This window comes from Doryrhamphus excisus, linkage group LG4 (genome assembly GCF_037039965.1).
Source record: "Doryrhamphus excisus strain RoL-2023G ecotype Guam linkage group LG4, RoL_Dexc_Guam_v1.1, whole genome shotgun sequence".
NCBI lineage: Eukaryota > Metazoa > Chordata > Actinopteri > Syngnathiformes > Syngnathidae > Doryrhamphus > Doryrhamphus excisus.
The window spans coordinates 22,487,432-22,514,604 of record NC_136360.1 but is presented as its reverse complement, the minus strand read 5'-3'; the positions used below and the strand labels follow the sequence as shown (position 1 = coordinate 22,514,604).

The 27,173-nt window shown below is 36.9% G+C and overlaps 1 protein-coding gene across 1 annotated transcript; it reads right to left on the bottom strand.

The window, feature by feature from the left end:
- Positions 1-604: 604 nt before the first annotated feature.
- Positions 605-26,668, bottom strand: LOC131129674 (regulator of nonsense transcripts 1-like). Its single transcript, XM_058073438.2, has 24 exons — positions 26,284-26,668; positions 25,736-25,878; positions 22,419-22,508; positions 20,071-20,238; positions 19,753-19,933; positions 15,600-15,761; positions 14,223-14,310; positions 13,982-14,080; positions 13,712-13,820; positions 11,766-11,925; positions 11,492-11,610; positions 10,360-10,524; positions 10,157-10,271; positions 8,485-8,628; positions 7,101-7,314; positions 6,888-7,005; positions 6,656-6,812; positions 4,394-4,536; positions 2,989-3,163; positions 2,834-2,915; positions 2,574-2,738; positions 1,423-1,640; positions 1,217-1,339; positions 605-1,111 (listed from the first exon to the last, which is right to left on the bottom strand). Exons 1-23 carry the CDS (start codon positions 26,452-26,454, stop codon positions 1,220-1,222), a joined length of 3,306 nt encoding a protein of 1,101 aa, XP_057929421.2. The 5' UTR covers positions 26,455-26,668; the 3' UTR covers positions 605-1,111; positions 1,217-1,219.
- Between the last annotated feature and the right edge of the window lie 505 nt (positions 26,669-27,173).

The window sequence follows — 27,173 nt, the reverse complement described above, 5'->3', positions numbered from 1 at the left end:
CCAAACAAGTCATTTTTTTCCCGGACACGACTCCCATCAGACAAAAAGTTGATATTCATTGCTGGTCGTGTGTAATTAATCACTTTTTTTTTTTTTTTTGTTGCAATTTTGTGCTCCGGTGATTAAAAAAAAAGCTACTTCAGAGAAGAAAAAGGTCTCGTAAAATTGAGTGCGACACAGGTAGGGGGATTTGCACGTCATTACAAGTCCGTCATCCCCTCGCCGCTGACACGTGTGTGGTTCGAAAGCACTCCATTTTGAAGACCTTGTTAAAAAAAAAAAAAAAGAGCCAAAGTTTCCCACGGCAAAGGGAAGGTTTTTCCGATTCAAGGCTCTAGAACGTCACGGAAACAGGTTTCGTTTCCTCTCACACAGAAAGAGAGAGCGAGAGCGTTGACTGCCACTTCCTTCGGAGGCCCGGAGGGTTTTAGCGCCTGGTATGGCGGGCGGCGGGCGGCGGCGGGCGAGTGTCATCCTCCATCAAAAAGCAAGCCATCAAATTTAAGATCAGTCCAGGACATCACGTGTTTTTTGGACGACCAGCTGACAATTGAGGAGGATTTTAGATCTTATCACTTCCGAAAAGATCTTGTCTCCTTCAGTAATTCTTCCGAAAATCTCAGCTGGGGAAAAAAAAAGCCTCGGTTGTCATCCGACGGCGTTCCCGGAGGCTGCAAGGTGAAGGGTGTTCTCGTTTTTGGGGGCGTTTGGGTTTGGGAATGTGAGCCTCATTTGCGTTCCCCGTGAAGAGACCCGTTGGCGTCTCCACTCGTTTAACCCCCCTTCCCCCACCCCCCATGGCTTGACATCACGTCGTCGTCTTTTCTCGACTCCTCGCACATCGGCACCTCTTTGCTCGTCCACCGGGCCTCTCTCTCGCCTTTCTTCTTCTTCTTTTCCCCCGCCTGTCTCTTCTTCGCGCTCGCTTCTTCTACCATCTTTATTTCTCTCGCTGGTCGTTGCTTTGCTATCCCGTCGCTTTCACTCGGTGGTGCTTCGGTTGTAGCAGAGGAAAACAGGTATCCATTTTATGATTTTAATATTTCCCAGATTTAAAAAGCCGGTGAACTAAAAGCTCAGCTCAAGCCTAGCTCACTTCCTTCACAGCACCCTGGAAAGACAAAAAAAAAAAAACGGTGCGTTTAAAATTAAACACAATCACGTAAAAAAGTGATTGCAGCCTGCTGTGCAAGTGGCGTCCTGTGGGGGCGCTTACACTCTAATACTGTGACAGGCCGGTCACCCCACCATGCTGGTAAGCACGTTCACCCTGGTACGTAGAGTCCTGGGACAAAGCCACGTCAATTTGGGACTTGAACTCGTCTCCCAAGTAACTGTCCTGTGGAATCAGTAAAAAAAAACAAAAAACATGTAAGTTGCTCAGGTTGCGTTCAAATAAACCACAAAAACCGAGACAAGTACCTGGGACAGTTCCGGCTGGGACAAACCAGGTTGGCTCATCTGGGAAGGCTGGCTCATCGAGATGTAGCCTTGAGTCAGCGGCCCCTGCGAGAAGGACTGGGAGGCCCCGTCCTGGCTGGCTTGGCTGTGGGGTCCGTGACCGGCGCCTTGGGCCGCTGAGCCGCGGGGCCTCTGTCGCCCGCCGCGACCGAGCTTGCTACCCTTCATGGCTCCACGACCTTCGACCAAAACAGACCATGCACAGTCATGCATTGGAAAGTTGTACAGCAGGGGTCTCAAACACGCGGCCCGCGGGTTTGAGGCCCCCGCCTTGATATGAAAGTTTAATGTTAGTTTGATATGGATGCTGTATGGTATCATGTACCCAGAAAAAATTATTACGTTTGATTAATGTTCATGTTAAAGGTTAAATAACTGTTAATAGTTATCCTCCCTATCCGTGTGGAAGTGGTAAGTTTTTGGCTATTTAAGTTGAAGGGAAATAACTTGAAGGCTACCGTTTAGGTCGCTAGCTCTCTAGTTTGCGAGTTAGCATGTGTCTCGAGACCCTGCAGTTGCGCAATATGTTGTAAATAAAAAGAGTATAAATGTGACGATAGTCGTGTTTTGTCATGTCTATAAAAAAAAGAAAGAATTATCTCTCAGAAAATACTTAGCAAAATATGTAAAAATCAGGGGTCTCAAAAATGCGGCCCGCGGGCCAAATGTGGCCCGCAGGACACTAGTTTGAGGCCCCCGACCTTGATATGAAAGTTTAATGTTAGTTTGATATGGATGCTGTATGGTATCATGTACCCAGAAAAAATTATTACGTTTGATTCATGTTCATGTTAAAGGTTAAATAACTGTTAATAGTTATCCTCCCTATCCGTGTGGAAGTGGTAAGTTTTTGGCTATTTAAGTTGAAAGGAAATAACTTGAAGGCTACCGTTTAGGTCGCTAGCTCTCTAGTTTGCGAGTTAGCATGTGTCTCAAGACCCTGCAGTTGCGCAATATGTTGTAAATAAAAAGAGTATAAATGTGACGATAGTTGTGTTTTGTCATGTCTTATGTCAATTATCTCTCAGAAAATACTTAGCAAAAAGACCATATCGGTCGACCCCTAGTTTTAATATGAACTCTACATTAAAAGATGAAGTGATGTACGATACCTGCAGCGGGTCCGTTAGTCTGACCGAGATAGCTGGGCGGCGGCATGGGCGGCATCACCAGGTTGAAAGGTATCGGTAGATTCATTGCGGCCATATGACCAGGTCCGGCGCCGATCATGCCAATCTGGTCGTGGGTTTGGAAGTACATGTTGGATGGACGGCCGACTGTGGAAAAAGATTCAAGGTTGGAATGTATTCCTGGCGAACCGGTCTCTGAAAGTCACTCTTTTGGATAAAAAAAAATAATAATAAAAAATCACCGGTACTGCTGCGATCGTAGGCGGAGCCAGGAATGAGAGCTTCACGGGCATCGTACATGGCGGTGCTCATGAAACGACCGCCCTACAAAAACAAACATACAAAAAGTTTAATGTACTAATGGATTTTTTTTTTTTTTGTCGTCGCAGTCACTTACGGGATTGATGGTGTTGACGAGCTTGCGTGGTTTGCTGAACTGCATCAGGCTCTCCCTCAGGTTGTTGAGGGGTCCCTCAACAAGGACCTTCTGCTCCTTGTAGTTGTTCAGCAGGTTGTTCCAAAGCGGCTGCTTAGATAGAGCCTTGGGGTTTCCCACAATGATCACTCCATATCTTTAAAAAAAAAAAAACACAAAAACACTGTGATTATGTACAGCAGGGGTCTCAAACTCAATTTACTTGGGGGCTACCGGAGCTAGGTTCTGGGTGAAGCCGGGGGCCGCATCAGGTTTTCAAAAAAAACAAACGCATTTATTAAAAACTGGGAAAAAAGTCAATAAAAAAGCGACCTAAACGGTAGCCTCGGAGTTTTTTCCTTAACTTAAATAGCCAAAAACTTACCACTTCCACACGGATAGGGAGGATAACTATTAACAGTTATTTAACCTTTAACATGAACATGAATCAAACGTAATAATTTTTTCTGGGTACATGATACCATACAGCATCCATATCAAACTTGCGCGGGCCGCACTAACATTAAACTTTCATATCAAGGCAAGGGGCCTCAAACTAGTGTCTCGTGGGCCGCATTTGGCATTTAGTCACATTTATACTCTTTTTATTTACAACATATTGCGCAACTGCAAGGGTCTTGAGACACATGCTAACTCGCAAACGAGAGAGCTAGCGACCTAAACGGTAGCCTTCAAGTTATTTCCTTTAAACTTAAAAAGCCAAAAACTTACCACTTCCACACGGATAGGGAGGATAACTATTAACAGTTATTTAACCTTTAACATGAACATGAATCAAACGTAATAATTTTTTCTGGGTACATGATACCATACAGCATCCATATCAACATTAAACTTTCATATCAAGGCGGGGGCCTCAAACTAGTGTGGGCCGCATGTTTGAGACCCCTGCCCTAACATGTTTGATGAGATGCTTTATCTTGACGTGTATTTTCTGTTTTTATTCCAAATCATTTCCTGCATTTATTTGTACCCAGCGTCATAAGCCTTTAGCTTCATTGCTAATCCAAAGCAAAACAGGGCGGGGTAACAGGGTAGGGTAACAGTATGGGCGGGGCAAAATCATGTTAATTGTGTTTCCGGTGTGCACACAGCTTTAAGCTGTCATTTCAACATTAAACTTTGGTATCAAGGTGTGGGGCCTCAAACTAGCGTCTCGCGGGCCGCATTTGGGCCGCAAGTTTGAGACCCCTGATGTACAGTGTTTGGTAAAAATGTCCAATGTCTTCTCTTTGGCTCTCAACGAAGGCGGTCGCATCTTTGGAATTGATTTTTCCAATGTAAAAAAAAAAATGTGCCGTGGTTGAAAAACACTGCCCCAAGTAAGTAAATATGCGGTGTGTAATTATTCAAAAAATGTCCTTACTTGGCTCTGGTCAAAGCCACATTAAGTCGACGAGGATCGTTTAAGAAACCGATGCCCTGGTGCTCGTTGGCACGGACGCAGGACAGGATGATGAAGTCTTTCTCTCTGCCCTGGAAGGCGTCCACACTGGCGATTTCCACTTGCTGTTGTAGGAAAGGATAATACAATAATTATACAATTTTATGCCAGTTATTCATGTTTCCTCAACAGCGGCACAGTCAAACCCGTTTAAGTCTGCCCTGACATCCCGTAATATGTTATGCGAATTTGACATTCAAGGATGAAGAGTCTTGAACCAGTCATGATGTGCTATATATATCACTATATTGACACTTACTATGGTACCCATTATGTCATTGGATGGTCATATCACCGAGTACTTTGGTACGTCACAAAAAATTTAAAAAATTAAAAAATGTAAAAAAAAAATAAAGAAAAATTAAAAAAAAAAAAAAAAAAAAATTTATAAATAAAATAAATTTGCTAAATACAAGGATGAAGAGTCTTGAACCAGTCATGATGTGCTATATATATCACTATATTGACACTTACTATGGTACCCATTATGGCATTGGATGCTCATATCACCTACTTTGGTACGTCACAAAAAATTTAAAAAATTAAAAAATGTAAAAAAAATAAAAAAAAATAATAAAATAAATTTATAAATAAAATAAATTTGCTAAATACAAGGATGAAGAGTCTTGAACCAGTCATGATGTGCTATATATATTACTATATTGACACTTACTATGGTACCCATTATGGCATTGAATGTGAAAAAAAAACTTAATAGTCTAAAAAAGAAAACTTATATATGAGTCTAAAAAATAATAAAAATACTGAAAAGTTAAAATGACAAAAGTCTAAAAAAAAGATAAAGAATTTAAAAAAATTACAAATTTAGAAACAATTCAAAAATCAAAATGACTTAAGTCTTATAAATTATAACAAAAATATTCCAAAATAAAAATGAATGAAATAAAAGTCTACAACAATTATATAAATAATTCAAAAAATAATTCAAAAGCAAAAATGACTAAAATAAAAGTCTAAAAAAATAATACAAATAATTCCAAAATAAGAAAGACTTAAATAAAAGTCGTAAATAAAATAATACAAATAATTGTAAAATAAAATTCTAAAAAAAAAAAAAAACCTAGGATGACTTCAATAAAAAATAATAACTATTGGAAAATTTTTATCCTATAGTTTGAAAACATTTGTCAATTTGGTTTGGCTTCAATAAAAACAGAAAAAATAAAAATGAAGGAATATATACATACATAGATAAAATATTACTTTAAAAAAAGCAGTTGATGTTTGCTAAATACAAGGATGAAGAGTCTTGAACCAGTCATGATGTGCTATATATATCACTATATTGACACTTACTATGGTACCCATTATGGCATTGGATGCTCATATCACCGAGTACTTTGGTATGTGACAAAATATTTTAAAAATTAAAAAAATGTAAAAAAATGTAAAAAAATGAAAAAAACTAAAAAAATGTAAAAAAAACTAATAAAATAAATTTATAAATAAAATAAATTTGCTAAATACAAGGATGAAGAGTCTTGAACCAGTCATGATGTGCTATATATATCACTATATTGACACTTGCTATGGTACCCATTATGGCATTGGATGCTCATATCACCGAGTACTTTGGTACGTCACAAAATATTTTAAAAATTAAAAAATGTAAAAAAATGTAAAAAAATGAAAAAAACAAAAAAATTAAAAAAAAAAATTAATAAAATAAATTTATAAATAAAATAAATTTGCTAAATACAAGGATGAAGAGTCTTGAACCAGTCATGTTGTGCTATATATATCACTATATTGACACTTACTATGGTACCCATTATGGCATTGGATGCTCATATCACAGAGTACTTCGGTACGTGAAAAAAATAAATAAATAAATTTTAAAAAATTTACAAATTAAAAAAAAAAAAAATTTAATTAAAAAAATATTTCAAAAAATTAAAAATATATATATTAGAAAGCAGGAAGTGAACAAATGTAACATTTACTGATTGTAAAAGTGCCAGATGGAGGGGTAGGATTTAATAAGCTTTGCTTCTTCCTACTCCTTTTGGACATGTGGAACTGGGAACTGATTATGTGATGCATTCAATTGCAATCTGATGCACGTTCAAATGAAATAAAACCTTGACCATCAAGTATTATAATCCAGGGATTTGACTGTATAATTATGAAATAAGTTTGTATTCCCAGAGCTGTGTGATGTACCTGGTACAGTTTGGTGTGCAAGGAGCCACTGAACTGCATGTACTGGACCAGATAGGAACGCTGACCCTCGTAAGGGGTAATGATCCCAATCTGGTCCGGCTTGGCTCCAGCCTTCAGGAGCCTGGTGGTGATTTTCTCCACATTTGCAGCTTCGGTCCTACGAGGAAATTTCACCATGTTGTGTCACATGTATGCGAGGTCAAAGCTAAAAAGAAGTATTCAGTGACAGTACCTGTTCAGGTAAGATGTTCCAGAGCTGGCAATCTCCTCCTGGCCTTGAGTCACATAGAAGAACATGGGTTTGTCCGGCTGCGGCCACTGGAAGTCAAAGCCCTTCTTGATGCGATCAGCTATGACAAATGGATAGAGAAGATTCTTTTAAATCTCTAAGGGTTGAAGGTCTTTTTTTCGCCGAGGTTCCAGGAGGAGAGAATTTGTGTCAAACCTGCTGTGACACCATTCTGCAGGGAGCCCTCGTAGAAAATGTTCGATGGGAAGGCACTGAGAGCCGGGTGCATTCGGTACTGGACCTGCAGGCGAATTGGTCGGATGCCCAGAACCACCAGGCGCTCAAACAGAGACTGTGACAACCCTGCCTTGGCTGCCTTCTTACATGTCACAACAGGACCCAGCTGGCAGTGGTCACCCACCAGGATGAGCTACGGTGTGAGAAGAAGGTGGTTATGAAAATACCAGTAGATTTGTAAATGCATGAACCACATACCAAATTTGATTCTCATTTTAATAATACCTCTTTTCTTTATTTTCTAACTTAAGTGAGTTTGACAATGTAATGCAAAAAAGGCCAGTAAGGATAATTCAGAGAACATACTAACTCCTTATTTCTAAAATGACAAATACTTCAACTTGCCGATATAGTTCATCTTCAAACAGCTAAAATAATGCATAAGGCTAAAAATAAGCAATTAGCTAAAAATGTCATCCAATACTTCTCTACAAGAGAGGAGAAATATGATCTCAGGGAAGAAGTACATTTGAAACACTTCTATGCTAGGACTAAGTTATGCTAGCCATAGCATTTCAGTATGTGGAATCAAACTATGGAATGGATTGAGTAAGGGAATCAAACAATGCACAACGATGAGCAAATTCAAGAAACAACACAAGCAGTTGATGTTTGCTAAATACAAGGATGAAGAGATATCACCTTGTACTTTGGTACATGACAAAAAAAAAATTTATAAAAAAAATTGAAAAAAAATTTTTTATTATTTTTTTAATGAAATGAAATTTAATGATTTTTTTAAATTAAAAATATTTCAAAACATTAAAAAAATTAAAATATATATATTAGAAAGCAGGAAGTGAGCAAATGTAACAGTACTATGTACTGTACTATAACACAGTACTATGGTACCCATTACATCACCTCGTACTTCGGTACGGGGCCAAAACATTTTTTTTTTTATGTAAAAAATAAAAAATTTAGAAATTTAAAAAATGTTATAATTAAAAACTTAAAAAAATAAAAAATCAAAAAAAAAAAACTATATTAGGAAAGCAGGAAGTGAACAAATGTAACAGTTACTGATTGTAAAAATACCAGATGGAGGGGTAGGATTTAATAAGCTTTGCTTCTTCCTACTCCTTTTGGACATGTGGAACTGAACTGATTATGTGATGCATTCAATTGTAATCTGATGCATGTTCAAATGAAATCAAACCATTACCATTACCATTACAAGATCATATAAAAATTCCAACAGCCTTTCAAGGCAACATGCAAGCAATTTTTTTAAAACAAATTTTGAGCTATAAAACCTTTCCACCCATTAATTGTTGTTCTAAACCAAAAACAATAATAATACCTGCTTTGCTCCAAGCACAACGGGAACCATGCACTCAGGTTCTGTGGCTTGGGTGCTCTCGTCAATCAGGATGGAGCGGAACTGCATCTTGGCCAGGCGAGGGTCCCCCGCGCCGACGCAGGTGCAGCAGATCACATCCGCATTCTGAGCAGCAGAGGAGGAGAATTACAATACTTGGACCTCTGATTACAGTGATTACTAACCAGGCCCCCGTGAGGGCGGGAAATAGGTTTTGTGAAGCTGGAGGACACACGTGCCGTCATTGCATGCATACATACAATCCTACTGTAACTAGTGTTGCTGGAAACATAATACTGGTAAACAATACAGTAAACCAGGGGTCTCAAACACGCGGCGCGCGGGCCAAATGTGGCACGCAGGACACTAGTTTGAGGCCCCCGACCTTGATATGAAAGTTTAATGTTAGTGCGGCCCGCGCAAGTTTGATATGGATGCTGTATGGTATCATGTACCCAGAAAAAATTATTACGTTTGATTCATGTTCATGTTAAAGGTTAAATAACTGTTAATAGTTATCCTCCCTATCCGTGTGGAAGTGGTAAGTTTTTGGCTATTTAAGTTTAAAGGAAATAACTTAAAGGCTACCGTTTAGGTGGCTAGCTCTCTAGTTTGCGAGTTAGCATGTGTCTCAAGACCCTGCAGTTGCGCAATATGTTGTAAATAAAAAGAGTATAAATGTGACTATAGTCGTGTTTTGTCATGTCTACAGGGCTCTAATAATGCTTTGTTCATTTTAATCTGAAAAAAATCATTTGTCTACCCACCAACTATATGTGGTTTCTTAAGTTTTTATTATTTGCTGTTTTATTATTATTATTATATTTATTTATTACTGATTGATTGATTTTCTTTATTCTTGATTTGTTTATTTTTCATCTTATTTTGTGTAGAAAAATAAAAAGTAAGATATTTGAGAACAGTGGAATGTTTTATCAGAGCTTTTATTGTAGAAAATTGAAACCAAAGCAATGTTTTTTACATTTTTTTGTTTTTAATAAATGCGTTTTTTTTTTTTTGAAAACCTGATGCGGCCCAGCCTCACCCAGACCCGAGCTCCAGTGGCCCCCTAGTAAATTGAGTTTGAGACCCCTAGGTTATAGTATCTAATCTAGTTCCTGATCCATGTGTCACCAATGACATTTAACAGCTGATAACGACCAGTGTAACAACTTAAGAGTATCAAGGTGGGGGCCTCAAACTAGTGTCCTGCGGGCCACATTTGGCCCGCGGGCCGCGTGTTTGACACCCCTGAATTAGACCATGTTGGCAGGGACGCCATGATAGATGTTTTCCTAGTCAAACCAATCGCTGATTGGTTGATCGCGAACAAGAACGGGTGTGGGTAAAAACGCGCACTGCGGTCTAAATAAACGATTCTGATTGGTCCATTCCAAGATTGGCAAGGATTGGTTTGAAAATTACCACTGAAAAATTACGCAGTCCGTGTTTTTTACCAACACCCAACAAGAACCGCTTTAAAAAAAAAAACTCTTAGCAGTATGGCATACCAAAGTACACTTGCCCGACGGGAATATCACTGATTGGATTTAATTGCCCCGGGCCATCGGTACATTGTTATTGTCGAGCCCTGAAGAGCATGACTTCCTGTTTGTGATGCCCTCCCATAGAGAATTCAAAATTTGCTCCTCACCATGAGCAGCTCCCTCTCAGCCGTGCGTTTCAAGGCTCTGTAGCGCTTCTCGTCGGCAGAGGAAAGTTCGCCAGTCTCATCCTTTAGCTGCTGGAGTTTCTGAAGTTCTTGCATGCTACAATGAAAAAAAATAAATAAAAAACACTGGTCAGGTCTCGAGGAACTCGAGGTCTTTTTCTGGGTCTCAATGGGCGTATACTGACCTGTCCATATTGCTGATCTGGTTATGCAGCGCCAGGAAGGACACTGGAGACTCGATAGCCTCGCGGCTCTTAGCACACAGTCTGACCACCTTCAGCCCAGTCTTGTCGATCTTCTCAGTTAACTGGTCCACTGCAATGTTACTGGGAGCGCACACCAGGACCGGCCTACAAAAGGAATAGATTTTCTTTATTGTCATTGCAAAATATCACAGCAGGGAAATTGCCAATGAAATGTTGTTGCCTGGCTACCGCATCATAATAAATAATAATAATAATAATAATAATAATAATGTGGAGAATAAATAGATGACATAAAATATGAACAACAATGTACAGCGTAACCAGTAATTTGTACAAATAATTAAGAATAAGTAATACATACATGTTGGATGGCATCAACTACAGCAGGGGTCTCAAACTCGCGGCCAAATGTGGCCTGCAGGACGCTAGTTTGAGGCCCCCCGCCTTGATATGAAAGTTTAATGTTAGTGCGGCCCGCGCAAGTTTGATATGGATGCTGTATGGTATCATGTACCCAGAAAAAATTATTACGTTTGATTAAGGTTCATGTTAATAGTTATCCTCCCTATCCGTGTGGAAGTGGTAAGTTTTTGGCTCTTTAAGTTGAAAGGAAATAACTTGAAGGCTACCGTTTAGGTCGCTAGCTCTCTAGTTTGCGAGTTAGCATGTGTCTCAAGACCCTGCAGTTGCGCAATATGTTGTAAATAAGGGGTCTCAAACACACGGCCCGCGGGCCAGATGTGGCATATGTAGAAAATGTTCTCGGACACGGGACACAGGCGAAGGATTTGAATGAGAAGCTATAGTTTTTCTTTTGTTTACTTTTTTTTGCACGGTTAACTAAAAGGAGCCTCACAGCTAGGAAACCCGAGTTCGATTCCACCCTCTGTGTGGAGTTTGAGACCACTGGTGTAGGGTATAGCAGAAGCAAAAGCATTGAAGATATTTTTTATTGATTTTTTTTCCCAGTTTTTAATATATGCGTTTTGTTTTTTTTGAAAACCTGATGCGACCCGGCTTCACCCAGAACCTAGCTCCAGTGGCCCCCAGGTAAATTGAGTTTGAGACCCCTGAACTACAAGCATTCATAATTCAATCTAGAATATTTTACCCGTTGCCCTGACGAGACAGGTGGTAAACAATAGTGGCAGAGGTGACGGTCTTCCCGGTACCAGGAGGACCCTGGATCAGACTTAGAGGTCTCTGCAGCACAGTCTTTACAGCATAGACCTACATACACATGCAAATAAACAGAATTTAAACACCTAAAAGAACACAAAAGTCTTTAAAAACATACTTTTTAAACTAAAATGACTAAAATGACAATTCCATCCACCACACCTCAGAGAGGTTTAATGTCAGCCAAGAAAACGGAGAAGTCTGACCTGGGAGTGATTGAGATCGGGAAGGCCCTGAGCAGTGAAGCGCTTCGGCAGCTGACACTTGATGGTCACGTCTTCCACTTCGTGGCCCAGCAGCTTGTGGTAAATGTAGCCGGACACCGAGGTCTCGTCCACAGCAAAGGTCTTCAGAGCGCTCTGCATCCTGGAGTGGGACATACAAGAGCGGTTAAAGTCCCTGACATTATCCATTAGTGGTAATAATGATAAATTAAACACCACAATTAAACACTAATTTACATAAACATCAGTTGTGACTTCCAAAACCGGTTATGTAAAACAGCTCCAAATAAGCTTGCTGATTCCGTAAATTGGGACCGCCCCAAATAAATTTGGCAGTGACTGTTTTTCCCTGGCTCAGGGGTGTCCAAAGTGTGGTTCGGGTGCCAATTGCAGCTTGTTTTTACTGGCCTGAGGGTCATTGTACAAATTGAATTTATACATTTATTATCAACTCCTATACACATTTTTTTTATTTGTACAAATGACTGTATATTGTTCATATTTGATGTCATCTATTTATTCTCCACATTATTATTTATTTTTTATTATAATACAGGAGCAAGGCAACGACATTTCGTTGGCAATTCACTGCTGTGTTATTGTGCAATGACAATAAAATAATCTATCTATAAATTTTTGACGGTTTTGGCAACAGAGAAATACTTATTGTAAATTAAAAGTCGGCACTTTACAGGGGATAGATTTGAAGAAAATAAGCAAGCAGGCTTCGCTACAGATCTTAAATCTTTATGTCCTTGAACCTAAATAAAACTAAAATCATGCTGTTTGCTAACAGGACACGCACCAGCAAATACAAATAGACGGTGTAGACATTGAAAATGTGAAGGAAAATTAATTTCTACGGATCACAATAGATGAAAATATATGAGCTGGAAAACTCATATTACAAATATACAACATAAGGTGGCCAGAAATATTTCAATATTGAACAAAGCAAAATTTGTTCTCATATAGTGATATATCAGCAAGTTTAAGTATTTGTGATTTTAGAAATAAGGAGTTAAATCGCTAAATGTACTGCAAAAAAGGCCAGTAAGGATAATTCATAATGCCGCCTACAGAGAACATACTAAGTCCTTATTTCTAAAATGACAAATACTTCAACTTGCTGATATAGTTCATCTTCAAACAGCTAAAATAATGCATAAGGCTAAAAATAAGCAATTAGCTAAAAATGTCATCCAATACTTAATGTTAGTGCGGTCCGCGCAAGTTTGATATGGATGCTGTATGGTATCATGTACCCAGAAAAAATTATTACGTTTGATTCATGTTCATGTTAAAGGTTAAATAACTGTTAATAGTTATCCTCCCTATCCGTGTGGAAGTGGTAAGTTTTTGGCTATTTACGTTGAATGGAAATAACTTGAAGGCTACCGTTTAGGTCGCTAGCTCTCTAGTTTGCGAGTTAGCATGTGTCTCAAGACCCTGCAGTTGCGCAATATGTTGTAAATAAAAAGAGTATAAATGTGACTATAGTCGTGTTTTGTCATGTCTACAGGGCTCTAATAATGCTTTGTTCATTTTAATCTGAAAAAAATCATTTGTCTACCCACCAACTATATGTGGTTTCTTAACTATTTATTATTTGCCCTTTTATTATTATTATTATTATATTTATTTATTTATTACTGATTGATTTTCTTTATTTGTTCATTTATTTTTCATCATATATTGTGTAGAAAAATAAAAAGTAAGATATTTGAGAACAGTGGAATGGTACAGTCCACTATAATCACTACGAGTCTCCCACAGTGACCATAACACTCAGTTCCTTATTATTGTACATTGTTGATTCCAATTTAAAGCTGCCTAACAACATGTACAACTTGGTATCAGCCATGAAAAGCAATTTAAAAAAAAAAAGACAATATGCCAAAATTGGGGTAATAAAAGTGTAAGCCTACCTGTCAAAGGAGGTCGCTTTCCACACAAAGTCAACCTGGAAGTTATGGGGAATTTCCACAGGGGCTCCAACACTGCTCCGCAATTCAATAGCAATTTCATCCCCGTAGTCTTTGAAAGCAAGTTGTTAAGGAACGCAGGAGCTGGTTTGGAAGTAGTTGGAAAAAAGACGATAAACAGAAGCAAACATTAAAAATTGTTGGGCTTGCAAATTACCCATCAGGAGGGGGGGAAAATGAAGGACAGTTCTGATCGATGGAAAAAAAGGATACTGTCCGGGACCTTGATGACATGGCCGATCCCTTTCCACAGCGGGGCCAGATCGCCTTTGTACCGCAGGCAGATCTCATCACCTTGCATCAAACGCATATCTGAAATCAGAAAGGCAGAAAAAATTTAAAATAGATTTTTTTAGAAATATTCAGAAATACACATACGGTGATAAACGCAAAGGAGTGGAAGGTGATGGTTATCGATGTGTCCGATTGAGAGGAAGCGAAGCTCAGAAATTACCATCGGAATCCGTCTTGGGCAGAGTGAAATATGCAATCCGCTTCTTATTCAGGCCCAAGTCCCACCTGACTGTTATGTTGTCTTGGGTCTACGAGGAAACACATTACAAAGTTAAAGAATTCAAACGGTTATGATAAGACCTTCCAGCAACGGATCCCAAGAGGTATAACCGCCTGGTGTACGATAACGATAGTAAATAAGGGGAAATTCTGGAGCTTCCAAGAACTACGACAACTATTCCACCTGGGCGAAAACCATTATTTTAGATATATACAAATGAGAAATTTATGTTAGTGCGGCCCGCGCAAGTTTGATATGTTCATGTTAATAGTTATCCTCCCTATCCGTGTGGAAGTGGTAAGTTTTTGGCTATTTAAGTTTAAAGGAAATAACTTGGAGGCTACCGTTTAGGTCGCTAGCTCTCTAGTTTGCGAGTTAGCAGGTGTCTCAAGACCCTGCAGTTGCGTAATATGTTGTAAATCAGGGGTCTCAAACACGCGGCCCACACTAGTTTGAGGCCCCCGCCTTGATATGAAAGTTTAATGTTAGTGCGGCCGGCGCAAGTTTGATATGGATGCTGTATGGTATCATGTACCCAGAAAAAGTTATTACGTTTGATTAATGTTCATGTTAAAGGTTAAATAACTGTTAATAGTTATCCTCCCTATCCGTGTGGAAGTGGTAAGTTTTTGGCTTTTTTAAGTTTAAAGGAAATAACTTGAAGGCTACCGTTTAGGTCGCTAAGCTCTCTAGTTTGCAAGTTAGCATGTGTCTCAAGACCTTGCAGTTGCGCAATATGCTGTAAATCAGGGGTCTCAAACACGTGGCCCGCATGACACTAGTTTGAGGCCCCCGCCTTGATATGAAAGTTTAATGTTAGTTTGATATGGATGCTGTATGGTATCATGTACCCAGAAAAAATTACTACGTTTGATTAATGTTCATGTTAAAGGTTAAATAACTGTTAATAGTTATCCTCCCTATCTGTGTGGAAGTGGTACGTTTTTGGCTATTTAAGTTTAAAGGAAATAACTTGAAGGCTACCGTTTAGGTCGCTAGCTCTCTCGTTTGCGAGTTAGCATGTGTCTCAAGACCCCTGCAGTTGCGTAATATGTTGTAAATCAGGGGTCTCAAACACGGGGCCGGCGGGCCAAATGTGGCCCGCAGGACACTAGTTTGAGGCCCCCGCCTTGATATGAAAGTTTAATGTTAGTGCGGTTAGTTAGGTTTTGTGGAAAACCTGATGCGGCCCAGCCTCGCCCAGACTCTAGCTCCAGTGGCCCCCAGGTAAATTGAGTTTGAGACCCCTGGTATAAATGAAATAAACTAACAATAAAATGAGTTTTTGTGTGATTCCAAACACGTGCTTAGACGTACCTGAGACTCTTTTAGCTTCTTGTCATAGTCGGCCTCCAGTTTGACCAAAGGACCAAAGATGTTTTGATACTGGTAAGCGTCCTCGTAGCGCAGCAGCACATGTTGAGGCTCCTCATCCACGCCGGGCTTCTCCAAATCCTCCAAGGTAGCACCGGGGTTGTCCTGGAGCAAAGACAAAAACCAGACGGAACAGAACTGTCAAATTATATGGACTAAGGATCGACCGATACGTCGACCGGCCGATATATCCGGCCGATATTTGCGTTCTTTACTTGAATCGGTATCGGCCGATACGTGTGTGGGTTCGCCTATGTATTTTTCCGCCACATGATTTAAGCGAAAAGTTTGGCCCAGATCATCATGACTTTATTCCATATCATTATGACTTTATTCCCATCATGTGATGTTATTCCCATATAGTCATGACTTTATTCCCATTATCTGATGTTATTCCCATATCGTCATGACTTTATTCCATATCATTATGACTTTATTCCCATTATCTGATGTTATTCCCATATCGTCATGACTTTATTCCATATCATTATGACTTTATTCCCATCATCTGATGTTATTCCCATATCGTCATGGCTTTATTCCATATCATTATGACTTTATTCCCATCATCTGATGTTATTCCCATATAGTCATGCCTTTATTCCATATCATTATGACTTTATTCACATCATATGTTATTATTCCCATATGTCATGACTTTATTCCATATCATTGACTTTATTCACATCATATGATGTTATTCCCATATCGTCATGACTTTATTCCATATCATTATGACTTTATTCACATCATATGTTATTCCCATATCGTCATGACTTTATTCCATATCATTATGACTTTATTTGCATCATGATGTTATTCCCATATCGTCATGACTTTATTCCATATCATTATGACTTTATTCACGTCATGTGATGTTATTCCCATATCGTCATGACTTTATTCCATATCATTATGACTTTATTCACATCATATGATGTTATTCCCATATCGTCATGACTTTATTCTATATCATTATGACTTTATTCACATCTTATGATGTTATTCCCATATCGTCATGACTTTATTCTATATCATTATGACTTTATTCACATCATATGATGTTATTCCCATATAGTCATGCCTTTATTCCATATCATTATGACTTTATTCACATCATATGTTATTATTCCCATATGTCATGACTTTATTCCATATCATTGACTTTATTCACATCATATGATGTTATTCCCATATCGTCATGACTTTATTCCATATCATTATGACTTTATTCACATCATATGTTATTCCCATATCGTCATGACTTTATTCCATATCATTATGACTTTATTTGCATCATGATGTTATTCCCATATCGTCATGACTTTATTCCATATCATTATGACTTTATTCCCATCATCTGATGTTATTCCCATATCGTCATGGCTTTATTCCATATCATTATGACTTTATTCCCATCATCTGATGTTATTCCCATATAGTCATGCCTTTATTCCATATCATTATGACTTTATTCACATCATATGTTATTATTCCCATATGTCATGACTTTATTCCATATCATTGACTTTATTCACATATGATGTTATTCCCATATCGTCATGACTTTATTCCATATCATTATGACTTTATTCACATCATATGTTATTCCCATATCGTCATGACTTTATTCCATATCATTATGACTTTATTTGCATCATGATGTTATTCCCATATCGTCATGACTTTATTCCATATCATTATGACTTTATTCACGTCATGTGATGTTATTCCCATATCGTCATGACTTTATTCCATATCATTATGACTTTATTCACATCATATGATGTTATTCCCATATCGTCATGACTTTATTCTATATCATTATGACTTTATTCACATCTTATGATGTTATTCCCATATCGTCATGACTTTATTCTATATCATTATGACTTTATTCACATCATATGATGTTATTCCCATATCGTCATGACCTTATTCCATATCATTATGACTTTATTCCCATCATGTGATGTTATTCCCATATCGTCATGACTTTATTCCATATCATTATGACTTTATTCCCATCATGTGATGTTATTCCCATATAGTCATGACTTTATTCCCATTATCTGATGTTATTCCCATATCGTCATGACTTTATTCCATATCATTATGACTTTATTCCCATCATCTGATGTTATTCCCATATCGTCATGGCTTTATTCCATATCATTATGACTTTATTCCCATCATCTGATGTTATTCCCATATAGTCATGCCTTTATTCCATATCATTATGACTTTATTCACATCATATGTTATTATTCCCATATGTCATGACTTTATTCCATATCATTGACTTTATTCACATCATATGATGTTATTCCCATATCGTCATGACTTTATTCCATATCATTATGACTTTATTCACATCATATGTTATTCCCATATCGTCATGACTTTATTCCATATCATTATGACTTTATTCACATCATATGATGTTATTCCCATATCGTCATGACTTTATTCCATATCATTATGACTTTATTCACGTCATGTGATGTTATTCCCATATCGTCATGACTTTATTCCATATCATTATGACTTTATTCACATCATATGATGTTATTCCCATATCGTCATGACTTTATTCTATATCATTATGACTTTATTCACATCTTATGATGTTATTCCCATATCGTCATGACTTTATTCTATATCATTATGACTTTATTCACATCATATGATGTTATTCCCATATCGTCATGACCTTATTCCATATCATTATGACTTTATTCCCATCATGTGATGTTATTCCCATATCGTCATGACTTTATTCCATATCATTATGACTTTATTCACATCATATGATGTTATTCCCATATCGTCATGACTTTATTCTATATCATTATGACTTTATTCCCATCATATGTTATTATTCCCATATCATCATGACTTTATTCCATATCATTATGACTTTATTCGCATCATATGATGTTATTCCCATATCGTCATGACTTTATTCCATATCATTATGACTTTATTCACATCATATGTTATTCCCATATCGTCATGACTTTATTCCATATCATTATGACTTTATTCACATCATATGTTATTCCCATATCGTCATGACTTTATTCTATATCATTATGACTTTATTCCCATTATATGTTAATATTCCCATATCGTCATGACTTTATTCCATATCATTATGACTTTCTTCACATCATATGATGTTATTCCCATATCGTCATGACTTTATTCCATATCATTATGACTTTCTTCACATCATATGATGTTATTCCCATATCGTCATGACTTTATTCCATATCATTATGACTTTATTCACATCATATGATGTTATTCCCATATCATCATGACTTTATTCTATATCATTATGACTTTATTCACATCATATGATGTTATTCCCATATTGTCATGACTTTATTCCATATCATTATGAGTTTATTCCTATCATGTGATGTTATTCCCATATCATCATGACTTTATTCTATATCATTATGACTTTATTCACATCATATGATGTTATTCCCATATCGTCATGACTTTATTCTATATCATTATGACTTTATTCACATCATATGATGTTATTCCCATATCGTCATGACTTTATTCTATATCATTATGACTTTATTCACATCATATGATGTTATTCCCATAACATCATGACTTTATTCCCATCATATGTTATTCCCATATTGTCATGACTTTATTCCATATCATTATGACTTTATTCCCATCATATGTTATTCCCATATTGCCAAGACTTTATTCCATATCATTATGACTTTATTCCCATCATATGATGTTATTCCCATATTGTCATGACTTTATTCCATATCATTATGACTTCATTCACATCATATGATGTTATTCCCATATTGTCATGACTTTATTCCCAGATCAGAGGAAACCGGAGTACCCGGAGAAAACCCACGCATGCACGGGGAGAACAGAGATGGCCGAGAATGGAATTGAACTTGGGTTTCCTAGCTGTGAAGCCTGTGTGCTAACCACCCGGCCGCTGTGCAGCCCTGGTTCAGTATATTTTTCATCAAAATAGTAGTCATGCCAAAATGTTGTGTTGCTGCTGGATGTTCACCAGCTTTCAGACGCATTTGGTGCCTACCTTCCAGAGTTCCTCCAGTTTGTTGATCTGCTGGGCGGTGATCTGACGGGCACGCAGCTGCTCCTGCTCCGATGGGATCTTCACCAGCCAGGACAGGAAACAGCGGTCTTGGATGAGTGGCTGCCACTGGGAGCTATCCCAGTTGATGTCCTTCAGGCTACTCTGGCTGGCGCACGGCTGTCTGTAAGGAAATTGAGTATTATAATAATAATAATATTCAACATGATCATCAGGATAATGTATCAAAAATACACTTTGGAACAAAACTATGGATGTTTAGGTTTCCAAAGATCTGCTCATTGTGTCTTCGTCACTTACCGACAAAGGAGCACCACGACCGAATCCGCCTTGGCTGGGATGAAACCCAGGAGGAAGACGTTGCGACATCCGCAGTTGTAACACTCCAGCACCGTCTCGCCCAAAGGTCCATCCTTGTGAAGGGTCACCTCTTTGCATTTGGCTCGCACCAAATGGTTTACGATGTGGCTACAAGGTCAGGGGTGGGTGAAGTGCGGTCGGTTACAAACTGGGTGTTTTCTTTGTTTTGGTCTTTGGTGAGACAGTGGAACCCTCAGATTTTGGAGTTGGATCGTCACGTTACGCAAGGCGCGTGGCAAACTCGGGCCCGGGAGAGTGCAGGTTTTCACAAAAAGCAGGTGATTTTCATTATATATATATATATATATATATATATATATAAATAAAATTAAAAAGTGAGCATTTTTTATTTTTAATGTTTTATGGTTGCAAGTTTCTAAAGTCTGCATATAAACTATGCATAATAGCCATAAACCATAAAAAGATTACAAATAAAAATGCTCACTTTTTATTACACTGGCCATACACATATATATATAATAAAAAGTGTAAAAAAAGTGTAATAAAAAGCAAGCATTTTTTTAATATAAAAAGTATAATATAATATAAAAAGTATAATATAAAAATGAATATATATATAATAAAAAGCATAAAAAGTGTAATAAAAAGCGAGCATTTTTTAATATAAAAAGTATAATATAATATAAAAGTAATATATATATATAATAAAAAGCGTAAAAAAGTGTAATAAAAGCGAGCATTTTTTAATATAAAAAGTATAATATAAAACGTTATATATATATATAAAATAAAAAAGTGAGCATTTTTTATTTTTTATGTTTTATGGTTGCAAGTTTCTAAAGCCTGCATATAAACTATGTATAATAGCCATAAACCATAAAAAGATTACAAATAAAAATGCTCACTTTTTTATTACATTGGCCATATATATATATATATATATATATATATATATATATAATAAAAAGCGTAAAAAAGTGTAATAAAAAGCGAGGATTTTTTATATAAAAAGTATAATATAAAAAGTATAATATAAAAAGTAATATATATATATATATATATATATATATATATATATATATATATATATAATAAAAAGCAAAAAAGTGTAATAAAAAGCGAAGATTTTTTATATAAAAAGTATAATATAAAAAGTAATTTATATATAATAAAAAGCATAAAAAGTGTAATAAAAAGCGAAGATTTTTTATATAAAAAGTATAATATAAAAAGTAATATATATATAATAAAAAGCATAAAAAGTGTAATAAAATGCGAGCATTTTTTAATATGAAAAGTATAATACAATATAAAAAGTAATATATATATAATAAAAAGCATAAAAAGTGTAATAAAAAGCGAGGATTTTTTATATAAAAAGTATAATATAAAAAGTATAATATAAAAAGTAATATATATATATATATAATAAAAAGCATAAAAAGTGTAATAAAATGCGAGCATTTTTTTATATGAAAAGTATAATATAATATAAAAAGTAATATATATATAATAAAAGGCATAAAAAAGTGTAATAAAAGCGAGCACTTTTTAATATAAAAAGTATAATACAAAAAGTTATATATATATATATATATATATATATATATATATAGCCACTGTAATAAAAAGTGAGCATTTTTTAAAATATTTTTATGGTTGCAAGTTTCTAAAGTCTGCATATAAACTATGTATAAATAAACTATGTATAATAGCCATAAACCATAAAAAAATTACACATAAAAAATGCTCACTTTTTATTAAACTTATTTTTATTACACTGACCATATATATCAGTGTAATAAAAAGTGGGCATTTTTTATTTTTAATCGTTTTATGGTCGCCAGTTTCTAAAGTCTGCATATAAACTATGTATAATAAGAGTCCAATAACTGAGTCAATGTGTACGTTTTGCTGATAACGCCACATAATGTAGCCTTACTACTGCGTATTACGTATATAATAGGTATTACAGTATCATATCCACCTGACAATAATATACAAGCAGGACACCGAATATTGGCTTTGTGTCCAAACTTCCAATTTACTGAGTAAAAAAAAAAAATACAGCCCTCCGTTCACCTCCCAAGCGAATAATTTGGCTTTTTTTTTTTTGCAATGCCACCACAGTAGGGTACTGTTGACGTTGACCACCGGTTAACTTATTTTTACACTTAAAAAGTGACAAGAATCTAACTTAAAACGTTAATAACTGCGGGTATTTCAGTTACTTCCTCAAGGAAAGTTATTTGAAAGTATAAAATGTGAGGTTCCACTGTACTGTACCGATTGTGCGTATGTACGATACGGATAAGGCGCCTACACACCTGCCAGATGTGTTCCCACGACCGTTGCAGAACCACTTCTTGCTGGTATTGCAGTACACCACACAGGCTGGATCATGAATACCACAGTAGCTGAAAAAGAGAAGTGTTTTAGAGGATTAGCGTTTCGGTGAACGTCGCTGAAGCTAAGTGAGACATCCGTGTTCAAGACTAGTTTCCCCTATTATGACGGAACCACTAGTACAGGGGTCTCAAACTCAATTTACTTGGGGGGCCACTGGAGCTCGGGTCTGGGTGAGACTGGGCCGCATCAGGTTTTCCCAAAAAAAAAAATATATATATATTTTTTTTTTACATTTATTAAAATTTATTAAAATGTATTTACATTTATTAAAAACAAAAAAAATTTAAAAACTTTGCTTTGGTTCCAATTTACTACAAGAAAAGCTCTGATAAAACATTCCACTTCTCAAATATCTTCATTTTTATTTTTCTACACAAAATAAGATGAAAAATAAATAAACAAATCAAGAATAAAGAAAATCAATCAATCAGTAATAAATAAATATAATAATAATAAAACGGCAAATAATAAAAATAGTCACATTTATACTCTTTTTTTATTTACAACATATTGCGCAACTGCAGGGTCTCGAGACACATGCTAACTCGCAAACTAGAGAGCTAGCGACCTAAACGGTAGCCTTCAAGTTATTTCCTTTCAACTTAAAAAAGCCAAAAACTTACCACTTCCACACAGATAGGGAGGATAACTATTAACAGTTATTTAACCTTTAACATGAACATTAATCAAACGTAATAATTTTTTCTGGGTACATGATACCATACAGCATCCATATCAAACCTGCGCGGGCCGCACTAAAATTAAACTTACCACTTCCACACGGATAGGGAGGATAACTTAACAGTTATTTAACCTTTAACATGAACATGAATCAAACGTAATAATTTTTTCTGGGTACATGATACCATACAGCATCCATATCAAACTTGCACGGTCTGCACTAACATTAAACTTACCACTTCCACACGGATAGGGAGGATAACTATTAACAGTTATTTAACCTTTAACATGAACATTAATCAAACGTAATAATTTTTTTTCTGGGTACATGATACCATACAGCATCCATATCAAACTTGCGCGGGCCGCACTAACATTAAACTTACCACTTCCACACGGATAGGGAGGATAACTATTAACAGTTATTTAACCTTTAACATGAACATTAATCAAAGGTAATAATTTTTTTCTGGGTACATGATACCATACAGCATCCATATCAAACTTGCGCGGGACGCACTAACATTAAACCTACCACTTCCACACGGATAGGGAGGATAACTTAACAGTTATTTAACCATTAACATGAACATGAATCAAACGTAATAATTTTGTCTGGGTACATGATACCATATAGCATCCATATCAAACTTGCGCGGGCCGCACTAACATTAAACTTACCACTTCCACACGGATAGGGAGGATAACTATTAACAGTTATTTAACCTTTAACATGAACATTAATCAAACGTAATAATTTTTTCTGGGTACATGATACCATACAGCATCCATATCAAACTTGCGCGGGACGCACTAACATTAAACCTACCACTTCCACACGGATAGGGAGGATAACTTAACAGTTATTTAACCTTTAACATGAACATGAATCAAACATAATAATTTTTTCTGGGTACATGATACCATACAGCATCCATATCAAACTTGCACGGTCTGCACTAACATTAAACTTACCACTTCCACACGGAAAGGGAGGATAACTATTAACAGTTATTTAACCTTTAACATGAACATTAATCAAACGTAATAATTTTTTTTCTGGGTACATGATACCATACAGCATCCATATCAAACTTGCGCGGGCCGCACTAACATTAAACTTACCACTTCCACATGGATAGGGAGGATAACTATTAACAGTTATTTAACCTTTAACATGAACATTAATCAAACGTAATAAATTTTTTTTTCTGGGTACATGATACCATACAGCATCCATATCAAACTTGCGCGGGCCGCACTAACATTAAACTTACCACTTCCACACGGAAAGGGAGGATAACTATTAACAGTTATTTAACCTTTAACATGAACATTAATCAAACGTAATAATTTTTTTTTCTGGGTACATGATACCATACAGCATCCATATCAAACTTGCGCGGGGCCGCACTAACATTAAACTTACCACTTCCACATGGATAGGGAGGATATCTATTAACAGTTATTTAACCTTTAACATGAACATTAATCAAACGTAATAATTTTTTTTTCTGGGTACATGATACCATACAGCATCCATATCAAACTTGCGCGGGGCCGCACTAACATTAAACTTACCACTTCCACATGGATAGGGAGGATATCTATTAACAGTTATTTAACCTTTAACATGAACATTAATCAAACGTAATAATTTTTTTTTCTGGGTACATGATACCATACAGCATCCATATCAAACTTGCGCGGGCCGCACTAACATTAAACTTACCACTTCCACACAGATAGGGAGGATAACTATTAACAGTTATTTAACCTTTAACATGAACATTCATCAAACGTAATAATTTTTTCTGGGTACATGATACCATACAGCATCTATATCAAACTTGCGCGGGCCGCACTAACATTAGACTTACCACTTCCACACGGATAGGAAGGATAACTTAACAGTTATTTAACCTTTAACATGAACATGAATCAAACGTAATAATTTTTTCTGGGTACATGATACCATACAGCATCCATATCAAACTTGCGCGGGCCGCACTAACATTAAACTTACCACTTCCACACGGATAGGGAGGATAACTTAACAGTTATTTAACCTTTAACATGAACATGAATCAAACGTAATAATTTTTTCTGGGTACATGATACCATACAGCATCCATATCAAACTTGCGCGGGGCCGCACTAACATTAAACTTTCACATCAAGGCGGGGGCCTCAAACTAGTGTCCTGTGGGCCACAGTTGGCACGCGGGCCGCGTGTTTGAGACCCCTGCACTATTGTCTTATTTAATTTCATTCATTTTATTTACAAATTTCCCCACTGAGGGACGAATAAAGGCATATCTTAATCTTAATCTTAAAGAAGTATCAGGACCCCTGGGAATGGAAAGTTGCTCTGGGAGACATGGGGCATTCCTGGCTGCCAGACAGGAAATATTCCAAGGACTAAGGCTCGTTCCAGTTGGAAGCGAACGTGTCATTTTTGTTGTTGTTTCACATAATATAAAAAAAAAAATACTGCGGACTGCACTTAAGGGGTGTATTCATTCAGTGCATGCATGCATCTTTGCCAGCGTACCTGCAAGCGTGCACCGGCAGGTCCTTCGTATAGTAGGCGTCTTCTTCGTCTTCCTCAAAATTGAGTTCGGCTAACAGCTGACTGGCTTTGGCCACAGAGTCATCAATACCGCCGTTGTGGAGCCCCTCGTCCGGACCGTTAACCTGCGACACCGTACAAGCGTTAGCATCAACATGTTATGCTAACGGCGATAAGCTATTATTAGCAGCGAGAAATCACATTACGTTACATGCTAACAAAGTTTTGAGGTCGTCGCGTTGTTTTGTTTTTAAGAAAGTGTACATGTACATGTACGGATTACTTTCAAGGTGTAGTTTAGAATAAATAAATAAACACACAAATACTTTTGGGGTTAGTTTGAAGGGTGGCTCATCGTGAAGCTAACAGCTACAGCTAGCCATAGTTAAGCTAGGTGGCGGTACGTCCAATAATAGCGGGTTAGCTAGCTTCAGTAGCTAGCTTCAGTAGCTAGCTAGCTAACCCACGGCTAACGCAGCTAGCCCGCGCGGTTGTTGATTCTACCCCCCTGCAAAGTGAGAGCACCAAACCTGACTGTCCAACTGGCTCTGAGTCTGGCCTTGGGTCTGTGTCTGGCTCGGGAGGGTAAAGTCGGTGAAGTCGTATTCGGAGCCCTGGGTGTCCGCTCCGAGCAACTCCGCTTCCTCGGTGTCCAAGAAGGTGAGGGTCTGGGAGCTTGGCCCGTACGCCTCCACACTCATCTCGACTCAACTTTCGTTTTACAGAAATGTTTCCGGCGTGCGTCCAAAATTGATTAAAATCCACACAGTCGCTCGCTATCTGGAAACGGGCTCCAAAAGTACGAGCATAAAGCCCAAGGTAGTCAAATTGTACCGAACGGAACCTCGATGGCTTCCGGAGGTCCAATAGCGATGGAACGTTCTTGCGCCGCTCGCCGTGTGACGTCTCACTACGTTTACAGTGTGGCGTAGAGATAGGCGATGGCAATGAAGAGCTCTCACTCGGGGTCTATTTCCGGATATCCAAAGAGACACGCAAAAGCTTCGGGAGTGAAACATCAAAAGGCTGCAGCGTTGCTGTGGTTACATCACAGCAGGTCGGAACGTACAAGTGCATTCATATCATATTAGTTTTGTTCATTTTTACAGTTCCTTATGTATTTTAGATCTAAAAATTTATACAAGTATAATTATACACATATTAGTATACGGAATACTTTATTATCTGGAATTTCATGTTAATAAAAAAAATTTACATATAACACATATAACATTTACATAGCAAAAATGTTATTCAAGAATATGGAACTGTATTTGTTAATTGTTTGTAAATTATATATATATATATAATATATATAATTTATATATATATAAGATTTAAAAAAATATAATAAATATATAATATATATATAATATATATTTTATCAGATTAAAAATAAAAAAAATGCTCATTTTTTTAT

What these genes read in the sequence shown, in the direction of transcription:
- LOC131129674 (XM_058073438.2), bottom strand. Translation starts at nt 26,454, where the DNA reads ATGAGTGTGGAGGCGTACGGGCCAAGCTCCCAGACCCTCACCTTCTTG. An exon ending in AGAAGCTAAAAGAGTCTCAG is followed by an intron (nt 14,311 to 15,599) that starts GTACGTCTAAGC and finishes GTTTCCTCGTAG; the next exon opens with ACCCAAGACAACATAACAGT. An exon ending in GTGGCTTTGACCAGAGCCAA is followed by an intron (nt 3,164 to 4,393) that starts GTAAGGACATTT and finishes TTTTTTTTAAAG; the next exon opens with ATATGGAGTGATCATTGTGG.